Here is a 12,716-nt window from a genome sequence, read left to right on the forward strand (position 1 = left end):
GCGGGGGGAAGCCCGCCCGCCCCGGGCTGCCTGACACGGCGGCCGGGGCGCAGCGATGTCGCTGCCCGCGCTGGCGCGGCGCGGCCCGGCACGGCGCTGCGCGGGGGTGAGGTAGGCGCCGAGCGGAGCCGCAGCCCGGCGTGTGTGTGTGTCTGTGCGTGTGTGTGTGTGCAGGGATCGCGCTCCACTGCGGCGGGGAGGGAGGAGGAGGAAGGGAGGGAGGCAGGCGCACTGTGATGAGCAGAGCCTCCAAGTCCAGCCAGCGCCGTCGTCCTGTAGCTCCCAGCGGAGCCCGGGGCGGGGGAGCGGCAGCGCACGGATGACTGCCTGAGTGGGGAAGAGGAGGGAACCGCGGCTCCGCGCCGGGTGCCCGCTTGTTTATTTTTTATTTATCATCATCGTTTTCGGGGGAGGAGAGTGAAGGGAAGGGGGCTTTTCCCTTTTTTTTTTTTTTTTCCTTTTTTTTTTTTTTTTCCTTTCCCACCTCACCACCCCTCTTGTTGCAGGTGCCCGCAGCGCAAAGCGGCGCCTGGAAAGTTTAAGTTTTGTTCGCGTGCGTGCGGGCTGCGAGCGGCGGCGGCCCGGGATGCGGGTCCAGGGGCCCGGCTCTCCGCCGCTCCCCGCCGCACCGCGGCTGCCGGGGCTGGCGTAGGCGCCCCCTGGGAGAGCCGCGTGCGGGCATTAAACCCCCTCCCTCCCTCCTCCCCGCCGCCCTCCTCCGCCCCCTCCGTCCCTCCCTCTCTCCCTCCCTCTCTCCTTCCCTCTCCCCGGTGCGCGGCCATTGCAGTGACCCCGGCCGGCCAAGGATGATTACGAACACGCGGGGCTTCCTGTGGTCGGATCTGGAGACGCGGGCGCTGCTGGAGATCTGGGGCGAGGCGGACGTGCAGTCGGCGCTGGACGGCAACTTTCGGAACAGCCATGTGTACCGGGACGTGGCGTGCCGCCTGGCCGAGCTGGGCTTTGAGCGCACCCCCGAGCAGTGCCGCATCCGCATCAAGGGCCTCAAGCGGCAGTACTACCAGGCCCGGGACGGGCTGAAGAAGAACGGGCACGCCCGCAAGATATGCAAGTACTACGACGAGATGGACCGGATCCTGAGCTGCCGGGGGGGGCCCGACGGCGCCCCCGAGCCGCTGGTCCCGTTGCCCGCGGGGCCGCTGGCCGCGCCGCCCACGCCGGGCACGCCGCACCACAGCCGCGAGCTGGACCCCGAAGGGGACGAGGACAACGGGCCGGAGTCCCCCCGCGACAACTTCACCGAGGATTCCGGCGAGTGCTCTTCGTACGCCGACCACCCCATCAAGGTGGAGTGCCCGTCCTTCGCCATCCCCGTGCCGCCGGCTGACGGTGAGTAGCCGGCCGGCTCCCGCCGCCGGCTGTCCTCCCCTCACCCCCGGGCTCTGGCAGCCCGGCTGCCGGCGCTTCTCCCTAGCTAGCGCGCTTCTCCAGTGGCTTTTGCCTTATCCTGCCCCGTCCTGCCCCGTCCTGCGCGCTCCGAAAGCCGCCCGTGCCTCCCCCCGCTCTTGCACCTTGCGCGTCCCCGTGAAGTGCGGAGCCCCATGGAGCGGGCTGCTGCGGGCGCTGGAAATGCGGCGTGCCGGGGAGGGGGAGATGCTGCGGACAGTGACCTGAGTGAGGCTTTTATCGGTGTTTATCGATGGGGAGCCAGCCCATGGAAAGCTAGCGCAGAGATTTTCGAGACAAAGTGTCAGGTAGCATTGTAAAAGAAAATAAGCTTTTCCTCGCTGGAGGATTTTCCCATTCCCTGCAGACTGTGCGCAGTTTTGCTAATCGGTATTGAAACGATAATGATGATACCTGAAAAATCATCTTCTTGTTGCAGATGGGCCAGAAAGCCAGGGAAGAGCTTTAGCATAATAAATGACGTGGGTTGTTTTAGTAACACTGCTGCTAACTTTAGCGGATAAAGCCTGTCCTTCCCCTGCGCCTTCCTTACCCTCCGCATTTGTATTGTGGAGGTGCGGGAAAATGCTGCTTGTTTTCAATCTAGATTAATGCAGGGTTTTTAATACAAACATGAACCTGTCTTCAGAAGTTGACATCACTTAGGAATCAACCAATTGGTTGACATTTCAGCAACCTTCTTTTTTACACTTAACCCCCATCAAAGAGTTGTTTACACTAATGTTCTTTTGAAATGCAAATCTAGAATGCCAACAGACTGAAACTCAATTTAGATTAATGTAATTACCTGCAATACGCAAATGAGGCTATACTATTTAATAACCTTCACTTAAACCTTTTTAGAAGATGAAAAAGACTCCTATTGTTGAAGTTTAGTACTGCAACAATTAAAATTGCCTCTGTGATTTTTGTGTTACCCTTGCAACTTGGTAGAAGTTTGTAGGTTCGTTTTAGAACTCTGAAAGAAAAATACCTCAAATAAATACAGCTCATATCGAGAAAGTGGAGCCTAATGCTTTGAGACGTTAGGTCACATCTTGTAGGGAGATTTTTTTGCTGCTTTCCTCTTAGAGAATTGTTTTACATCAGAAAAAATAATTGATTCTTTCCTTGCTTTAGGCTTTAAAGAAGTCAGTGCTCCAACTATTACCCCACCTCTCAATCAGCCCAAAAGATCAAAAAAACGCCATACAAATTTGACATTGGATAAAATGATGGAAAAATTCCTGCAGCAGAGCATGGATACAGATGAGAAATTTTACAGATTCGAAGAGCAGAGGCTCAGAATTGAGGACAAGCGTCGGGAAGCTGAGCATGCTCGAGAACTCCAGATGTTACAGATGTTGGGACAGATGTTGGCTGGAATTTCTTCTACAGTATCACAGAGATCACAGTCTATACCAGCAAGTCCACCTCGGAGAGCGAACCATCGTTCATATGCGGATAACTTTAATTATAATGCTATGACAGCAACACTTTCTCCACCGATAGGTACTTCCTTCTACAGCATAAATAAAAGCTAGGGTACTTTTTAAAACTTCTGTGTGAAAGCACTGGTAGTAAGCAGCTTTTGAAAATAAAAGCTAATTGGAATTATTTAATACTGTGATGAAGGTGTTTGTCTGACGTCAAATGAAATTAAATCATTATTTGTACCATTGTACTGATTATTTAATACAGGTACATTAGTTATAACAAATTTTGATGAGCAAAATCGTACCTTTTGAACCCTGTAAACTTTGGGAATTTTTTTCTACATTCATGTCTCTGTACTGTGAAATTAGGAGAAGTTTTATGCATAAAAGGCAACTAGGAGAGTTACTGGAAGCAGTCTGGAAGCATTAGTTACTTTGTAGCAGGAACTTTGCTGCTTTTCAGCTTGAAGTTATCAAGCCTAGCCCAGTATATGAAGTTAAGGCTGTGCCTGTGTTTTTTCAGGGCGGGGAAAAGAGTGGAGGTTTGCCTACGCTGAAGTAAGTCAGATGTTAAGATCTAGCTTCTTTAAAATAATTTTTTTTACAACAAAATTCTGAATCTTATCAATTAATTAAGTGGGCGTAATAGAAGATGAAAATACTGCTTATGTTTTTTTCTACACCAGCTCTTTATAAATTCTCTGGGCATCTGAATTTACTTTAAAGAAAAGGGCAAAGCAGTATCTCAAGAATTGGTATTTATGCACAAACTCTTCCTTCTGTACCTCCATGTATGGGCCAGAACCTGATGGTAGCAATCATTAACAAACTTCTTGGGATCTGTGTGCCTGTGGCATTTATCATGGTCTCTTTTAACATGGAAGTAGACTGTGCAGGTAGGAGGAAATCAGGAATCTATCAGTGCTGGAAACAGAGTGAAATTGGCGCTTAGTGATTGTAGCTTGCCAAGTGGAAATGAAATAAGTCTTACTGTGTTCTAATTCTGAATTTCATACTGCTTGTAAGAAAAAACAGTGCAGTTTGAAAAGAGTAAAAAAAAAAAGCAACCACCCAACGTGAGCGTTGAATAATAATCTGGCATGCCAGATCCTAAGGGGCATTCTCTGAGTCCTGAGAGGTGGTTTCAGTTGTGTGTTAGTTACCATTGCCCTGTAAAATGCATGGCAGACTGGGTGGTTAGGCCTGTTGAGGGTTTAGGCTGGCAGATCTGGTTGTGTTTCTTGAGTGGATAGTTGGTGTGTAGGATTTCCTGGTGGCAGCAGATTTTTTTTGATAATTTCTGGGGTATCAACAGATACAGTGTTTCAAATGTTGTTTTCACTTTTAAAATAAAGGAAAACTGGTGTTCCTTAGAAAATCCCATAGGGAATCCTTTAAGGCTCTAGACTGGGGTGAAGGTACCTACAAGGCCTTACCATTACTTCTGGAAGTTTTTTCCTGAAAACCTTAATTATGTGTAACAGCCTGAAACTGAGGTTCAGTTTTTTCTCCCTGGATTTCATCATATAGGTGTACAGGCATATTGCATTGTGGAAAAATGCATTTTATGTATTTAACTGTAGCAAGAGCAGTTCGAGATTCTAATCTTCTAACTGGCAAAGGTGTAAAAAAGTGGTTACGCTAAAATGTGAACATAATGCTTCAGGCAGCACATCTTTTAAGGAATTAAGGTTTCATTTGTTAAGAGCTGAATATGCTGTAGTGATTCTGTTGGTAGAGTAGGTCTATATTAAGAATGGCTTTTTGCATAATCCTCTGTTTTCTCTCCATTTATTATGTAGTCACTTTATATTCACACATGAACAAAAACCAGCAGTAAATAAACAGAAGGCCTTCTTAATACCACTGCACTTTAAGAGTTCCAAACTCTATAATGTTCTTGTGTGGTTGAAAACCAGCACGTGTATGAAGTGTGATTTAAAGAAAATATCTGCCCTATTTTCAGAGGAGATGAGCATTTTGTTCTCCTCTGGGTCACTGCAATGCTATTTTGGCCATAATCCAAAACAGGTTGTGGGGTTTTCTCTTTTATTTTCATTCATCATTTCCCTTCCCCCCCCTCCCCCCTGCCTTTTTTTTTTTATTATTTCTCAGTAGGAGTGGGATGCCTGTATTCAAAAGCGAAAGATCAGCCAAGAATATTTATCATTATTGAAGACTAAAGCATACTATTACTGAAGATTAGCATGTCTGGTTTAGGTTTTGATTCTGTGGAAGACAGAGAAAAAGATTCATTTTGCTTGATAGCACAAGCTTTGGAATTTTCTTGTTTATTACATTTTTTCCCCTTATTATGCCCAGTATTTCTGGAACAGTTTTTCTTTTATTTTTCCTTCTTTTTTTCTCTCTTAATTTTGGAGTTGTGGTTTGGGGTTACTGAGTTTTATACAGCTGAAAATAAGGAGTATCACAGGAGTTACTTTCTACACAATTATGTTATATATGTGTAGCAATTGAAAGGTTTTTAGAAGATCTGTAAAAAAGAAAGTGAGCATGGCTGTGGTGTAGGACACTGATATTAGCATTCAAATAAGCTACTCTTCTGAACAGATTTTTGCAGGTAATGAAGAGCTTTTAAGAACTTGTTCTTTTAGTGTATTTTCTGCAGTTTATAGTTAACACATTGTTGGTAGAAGTAGTGATCTTCACATTTTTCCATATTGGGTAAATGTTTTATTTCTTTCTAGTTGTAATTGTTGTAATTATTTTTTTCTTCTAAATTTTTGTAGCCTTTTGAAAGAGTTACTTGGTACATAGCCTGCTGGGTGTGCAGTCTTTTTTAGTATGTGGCTTGACATGTAGCTTTGCATCAGAGATCTGGAGATGTATTATAGCTAAAAATGATCTTTGTGTGATATTTGTGATGTTTGCATCTAGTGCGTTGGATTATAGTTTTGCAGAAAGACTTTCACTGTGCTTTGTAACCGCCTACCAAAATAAAAAAGCAGTGAGATTTTGCTAAGAGGTGGAAGTCTTTAAGGGGAAGCGAAATATAAGGTAGGGTGTACATTTAAAATTTGGTTTCAGTTGCTTTGTGCTTGCTCTGTGTCTGGGTGTATTTAGTCTTTACTAAGTGTACCTATTTCAGTTGAGTTTCATTATGGAACTGATTTCAGGCTGAACTAAGAAGGTATTTCTAGTTACAAAACCTTCATGTAACTATTCTGGGTTGTTGTTTCTTTCTCTACCTGAGCCCTAAATTAGGACTGTGAACAGTCAGTGAGCATATTCTCTTCATCAGACCCTGAATACATTTTTATAATCATCACCTTCCCCAGTTACTCGCTGTTCCTAAGGCCTTTAAGTGACAAAGCATTTGGATTTTAGAAGTATGTCACTTTGTGTATTCTTTGTGTGATTTTATTAGTGTACATGAGTGCTTAAGAGAAATGCTTGGCAGTAATTTAAGAAAGAACATTCTTTGAAGTAACGCTTATTTTCTTCTTTTCAGTTATAGAGAGATCTTTTTCACTGCACAGAACACACACTCTGAAGGATATGGAGAATATTTTCCAGCTGGTGCGCAATGTTATCCCTCCTCTGACAGGGAAAAAGCATAAAGGTCAAGATGGTCGTATAGGCATTGTTGGAGGATGTCGAGAGTAAGTTAAATAGAAGTTTGATTTTTGCTTCTGATAAAGCTTCAGGATGTCATAACTACTTGTAGAAGCCATTTAAGCTGACCTTACACTTAAACCACAGTTTCCAGAGAGCTTTAATACTCCATCATCATGACCATGCACACTTAGGAAAAAAATGGCATCTTGCAGATGTGTTCTGAAGTTTTGATACTGAATGTTATGGGAACTTAAAATACTGTTTATGTCTACCTTCTCTGTCTTTTCTGACCACCATACTCTCTGCTTTCAGTGTTAGTCTTTTCCCATTGCATAATGAGGTTTCAGAATGAGTAGAGTAAGACAGTGGCATATCTGATTTTTTGCTTTCTTGGGAACTGTGTCTTTGTATTTTCTTATGCTGTGTTTTCTTGTGGGCTTTTTATTTTTATAAATACTGGTGTTTACTAGATTCTGTCAATATCTTGTTTTATGTACTGGAGTAATGGGAACATCCTATTTCAGGGGAGAAAAGGGATACTGCATAAATCAGTTAAATGCTGTACTGACCTAGAAACAATATTGGCCACAATACTTTGAATGAGCCACTACACCTTCCTGTTTTTCACTTTCCCCTTTTGAAAGAGAGGTGAGACCTCTCTCCTGTAAGAGATCTACTGCTAGACATCTGCCATTCATAAACATTCCATAAAGAGCAAAAAGGTGCTGTCTTGTAGCTGGGTCAAATAACCAGGAATTAGAAGCTGGTGGTCATAGGTTCTTATCTCTTGGCTGAACCAAGCACCTTTGGAGGGTGATTGTGTTCATATCTCTCTCTTCAGTTTTTATAAAGAGAATTTAGGGCAACTGGAATCACAGTTTAGGCACTTTAGTTAAGCATCTAAAGCCAGATGGGATTGATCCAGGTCACAGATCCCATATTTAGCTTGCAAGCAGTTTTTGGCTCTTGTTTTGTTTGTCTCTAAACTTTCACCTCTGTTACTTGAGAAAATTTTGCTGGTTCATGACATGATCTTTGTAAATATTTCTATGGAAGATCATTATCTAATCTCATTCTGTGTTTCCTGACCTAAATTTTATTTTGTTTCAGATACACTGGAGCACCATATTTTGCTGCAATTACAGCTCTCAAAGTGGTATGTGTTCTTCTATAGAAGTCCAAAATGAACTTTTGATCATTTCTGTTGTCTGGGTGTCATTTTTAAAATAGCATTCCTTCTGTAGTGCACATGGACCTTGAGCTCTAGAAGGTCTTCTCTTGAGCAAAAAAAAATCCTTAGTCCAGAATTTGTAGAAACACTTTGTGAATGTGTCATTTACTGTGTTTCATTCACTGTGTTTCCTTTCTCTGTGTAAGATGAAGTTAGAAATATGTCCAGAATTTGACAATCTCGGGGACTTGGATAGGAAATTTCAGGACTTAATGAAATATTTTCCCCAAAAGTGATCACTAAAATAACCTTAGATTATTATTAAAAGTTCTGTTTTTGCACTATAGTGAGTTCTTCAGATATTTTTTTTTTCTGGACCTGATAAGCGTGTTGAATGAAATAATTTTGTTTCAAAACTTAAAACTTTCACCTAGTAAAATTCTTACATGCTCTAAGTTTAAAGATTGTGGGTGGAATTCAATGTTATTTCTAATAGCACATTCAATTTGCATTCTAATCTTCAGCAGAAGTATTTTCTAAGCTTTTTTTCCTAGAAGCATGAACTTCCTTATTTTATTGACAAATGGCTAAACAGACTACATAAACACAGGGTGATTGTACGAATGTAAACAAGTCATGCTTACATAATACATCTAATTTTCAGAATGCTGTGTATAGTGTGCCAGTACTTTCAGTTCATTGTGTATGTTTTTCTTTTTGAAGAGTTCTATCAATATCTAGGTAACCATCCCAGATATTTCCAACCACCTCTTCTCTCAGGATGCAAGCCCTCAAAGATTTAAAACTGAAATTATGTTATTTAACCATGTTAGTATAAGATCCCAGGGCCACTCAGCTCTCTGTCCACTATGTGCAAATCCAGTGGCAATACTAGGAGGTTCCTCACTGAAGTAATTTGATTTCAGTTGTATCTGCCCATAAACAGAGTAGCTTGAAATGTTAAATGTACAGTAGTAAAGCAGAGAAGACACTTCCTTAATACTGGAAACTTCAGTATGCATGATCAATACAAGATGCACTGATGTGGTCACTGCTTACATAATTTTATGTATATTCTGATTTTTGAGTTGTTAGCAGACACTTGAGACTCAACTCTTCAGCATTAATGTTTATTTAACATAAGGTGTGTTGCTGAAATTGTGCCAGCCTTTTTCTTGTATGAATTCAGCCCATTGGGTAAAAATGGTAGGACTAGAAATCTATTAATGAGTTTCTATAACTATATTTTGCATGTATGTTACAGTAGTGTTATGGCTATCTTATGTAGCTTTTTCTCATGTTCATCTGTGTTCTTTTGTACATTAGACATTGTAGTCTTTGCTCATCTACAGATGAGAAACATTTCTTAAGTGAATAAAGGTTTGAGATTTGTGTTTTCAGTCATCCTGTTAGTAAGAAACAGGAAAAATATCATATTGGAAGTTAGGTACAAAAAGAACAGAACATTTCATACTAGTCTATGCCAAAATAGAAGAGACAATAAAATTTGTTTAATCTATTGAGAAGAAAGAATTCAGTTGAATTATTAGCTGAGTAATCTTTAGAATGATAAAGTTTATTATTAAGTATAAATTTGATAATGCTGTTTGCAAATCTTTTTTTTTTAGGGTGCAGATTTATCCCATGTGTTTTGTACCAAAGATGCAGCAACAGTAATCAAATCATATAGTCCAGAGCTGATTGTTCATCCAGTTCTGTAAGTGACTTACATTTTGTTTAAATGAGCTAGTCAGGCTTACAAGTTTTAATATTTCAGTCTTAATTGATTACTTTGTGTTGTTTTGCTGAGTTACTGGATGGATGAGCTGGAGATCACAAAAACTCTGGGCTTTGTCCTTTCATTACAAGCAGTTAAATATTAAATGTGGGACAATCAGTGGTGAGTTTTTTTGTGACAGTCAAAATACAATTTTTAAAAAGCAGGAATCTTTCTTTCTGCTTCTTGCTGACGTGTTCTGTGATTGTAATGCATTTACCAGTGAACAGTAGCAAGATCCAGAACTACAAATTACTACAAGTCAGCAGTTTGCAATCTGCAATTTGAAAGGCAAATGGAGTGTGCTCTCTTGCTTCTTCAGCCCTAATAGTATTTAACAGTAGTGTGTCTGTTTTCCTCTCACTACTGTGTATGTAGACACCTATGCAAAATTACCAGGCAAGAGAAATGCTAGTTCTTCTTTGTGAGTATGTTGCTTGGGAATAAATGGATGTTCCAAAACCATATAAAATACAGGGTTTAATTAACAAAAATATGAAAAGTTTAATAAGTAACTGTCCTCCTAATTGGAAAAATCAGTGTGTTTGTGCACGCTTCTCCAAATTTTTGTTCTGAAATGTGTTACTGATTGATGAACTTTCACAGGATAAATTTGTTTCAGTGAGGTGTTATGATGGTTTGCAATGAGCACTGCAAGTGAGAGTTAAGATGTGTGCCTTAGGTGTATGCCTGTGAGCTTAGCTCGCACCAGTGCGTGTCAGAGTCTGTTGGTGTACATAGCAAAGCCGTGATTACGGTAGGAAAAGCATAATTTAAAAACGTGTTTGTCAGATATTGCTGTCAGGAAGGATTTATGACAGTAGAAATATTTTGGTGTCTGAGAACAAGAATGTGATCTTCCTTATGGGGATGCCTGTGGTTGGAAGTCAGAAGTTTATTGCATTCTGAAGGTGGGTTTCATTCCTGTCGCTGGAGATAGAGGTGTTTAGAAAGAAGGCAGCTAAACAGGGCTGTGTTTTGTTGGCTGCTTTTTCCCCCCACTCCCCAAAGGTAGAAGAAACCCATAACTTTATGGGTTTCAGACAAAATAAAAATGATGTTTGAAAGCAGGGAAGACATAGGTAGGGATTTTACCACTACAGCTGTTTGCCTCTTAAATCTAAAAGGTGTCTCTTTGGTTGATTTTCTATCATATCATATATTTGCTATCATATGATAGCAAATGCAGTGGAGAAGCCTAATGGCAATATTAACATTTGACTTGGGGTGTCTGGATGTTCCAGTTGAGATACAGCATATGGTCATCTTGTATGGCAACGAGTTGGCCTTGCCTTGGGAAAAGCACGGTTTGTCCTGATCTCTGGCAATGGAAAATGTTAACAGGAGAAATAGAAGCATCACAGAGGAAAAAGGAGGTGAAAATAGGGTTAAGAGTAAACTTTCTGTTCATGAAGGACCAGATCGTGCCTGCTAAGTAAGAGTGGGATTTTTTTATACACAGATTCTCAGTGTCTTCTGTGGAATTCAGATTTCAGTGAAAACTCTGATCTTTCTACCTGCAAAGAGAACTTTTGATTTTAAACTTCTGCTCTGTGAGTTCCTTCAGATGTACACAGTACAGACAATCTACCAATTTTCATATCCGTATATCTTTTAAGTCTGTGACTCAGTATTTAATACTTATATTGAAACTCTGATTAATTTCACACAGACAGCTGGGCTAATTGCATGATGCACTGGGTCTGTAAATATTGTTTACATGACATTCAGAATCAAAAAACTGCAAATATCTGAGTGTTCAGATTTTATCCATTAAATTTTCTCATGTTTTTATCTCTTCTGCTTTGTTCTCAAACTGGGAAAGAAAAAACAGTCTTTTCTGGTTAGAAAGGAAAAAATCTTGATTGACTCTACTGAGCCCAGGTTTTATTGAAATTTACACTAACAGCCTATTTTTCTTGCGAGGTCCTTTGTCTTCAGTGTCACACTTTTCATATGATCCTTTATATGTTGTGGAGCCGTTTGAGTTCCGCAGGCACAGCCGGCTGCCCTTGATTCAGAGCCTGATCTCTTAAACACTCTTTGTACTTTCTCCCGGGCCGCACTTCACGCATGGAAGAACCTCCGGGTAAAACCCACGAGCAGCTATGTCATTGTTTTCTTTTGTGTCTCTCCTTAAAACTTGGCTTTGTTATGATTTCTCCATGACCCTTCAGAGTAACTAGGTAGCTGTTGTACCACTCTCTTATTATGCTAATCATAATTATGGCCCCGTGTACTCAACTCCCTGTTTGAACAGCTTGGCATTTTGCCAGGGTTCAGCTGCCATTTTGTACTGCTGGGAGTCTGACATTTTATCATCTTAGCTGCCACAGCTTTCTCTACTGCCTTCACCTCACAGGGGATCACCTCAAGGGAAGAAAATGCTCTTTTCTTGCTCCCTCTGAATGCTTGGGCTCTTCTGGCTCATTAGAGCCGCTGTTGTGGATCTTTGCCAGCATGACTGGTGAAGGTATGTGAGAGTCAGAAGTTGGACTGGAGCATTTCGGGTCTTTGGCAAGTGTCTGTCACTTGAAGGATGCAGAGAATGTTACATGAGAACGATTGAGCAGGATGGCAGAAGGAGGGTTATGAAAACGAGCATGGCCAGGGCAGTCCCGTGTGACCTCAGATGTAATCCTTCCTGGGAATCCTTTTGGTGTAACATGCCGTGCTGGCGACACCCACAGTGCCACTTTCTCTGTGGTTTTTGTTTCTTGACTTCATTCCCTGGAAGTGATTGTGAGAGCTGGGACTGCATGTGACAGCTTGGGATCTGGAAAGATGAAGCCTCAGAGCCTGGCTCTGTGTCCTCGCTACCTGGGCAGAATAATGAAAGCAGTGTGTCTGGGGGCTGTCAGTGTTATCAGCAGTAACTTTTCCTTTTTATTCAGGGATTCTGTCAGATGCATTATTCCACAACTTCCACAACACCCTGGTATTATTCAAAAACTGACCAGCTAACCAGTATTGATGTCTGACTTTTTGCTTTCCTGTGGAGGAGCAAAAAATGCATATCGCAGAAGTTGGGTTTTTTGAATAGCGGCATGTACCCAGTCTTGGTGACATCTGCTCTCCTTGGTCTTGTCACTGCTGCCCCAGGTTTGTGCTGCATTTTCCTGTTTTGTCAGCTAATGTGCTCCTACTGTAAATGCTTCACAAATTCAGGCAAGATAAAGCTTAGCTTTTGCATTTTATTTAGTTTTATTGCCGGTGTTCTCTGCGTGGATTTTTGCTGTAGATGTGTGCACACTTCCTTCATGCATTTCTAGAGAAGAGTTTTCAGCAGCTTTTTTATATTTGCCATGCTAGTGGCCTGGCTCAGGTCAGGTCAGACTTCTTGGAT

The 12,716-nt window shown here is 41.8% G+C and overlaps 1 protein-coding gene across 7 annotated transcripts in view; it reads left to right on the top strand.

Moving 5' to 3' along the window:
* Nucleotides 1-12,716, top strand: part of NAXD (NAD(P)HX dehydratase) — a 52,957-nt gene that overhangs the window by 3,083 nt on the left and 37,158 nt on the right. For 3 of the 7 annotated variants that reach the window (XR_015284253.1, XR_015284254.1, XM_086880174.1), the window contains exons 1-6: nucleotides 8-111; nucleotides 788-1,350; nucleotides 2,548-2,919; nucleotides 6,316-6,466; nucleotides 7,533-7,578; nucleotides 9,222-9,310. Coding sequence is in view for 4 of the 7 variants with exons in the window: in XM_086880174.1 (XP_086736300.1) it covers nucleotides 56-111; nucleotides 788-1,350; nucleotides 2,548-2,919; nucleotides 6,316-6,466; nucleotides 7,533-7,578; nucleotides 9,222-9,310 (1,277 nt within the window). In the remaining 3 variants the exon portion in view is untranslated. Of the gene's footprint in view, nucleotides 1-7; nucleotides 112-787; nucleotides 1,351-2,547; nucleotides 2,920-6,315; nucleotides 6,467-7,532; nucleotides 7,579-9,221; nucleotides 9,311-12,716 lie in introns of those variants that run through there. The other 4 variants (XR_015284255.1, XM_086880175.1, XM_086880176.1 and 1 more) reach the window with 2 other exon arrangements.

This window comes from Cyanistes caeruleus, chromosome 3, assembly GCF_971803275.1.
Source record: "Cyanistes caeruleus chromosome 3, bCyaCae1.hap1.1, whole genome shotgun sequence".
Lineage (NCBI taxonomy): Eukaryota > Metazoa > Chordata > Aves > Passeriformes > Paridae > Cyanistes > Cyanistes caeruleus.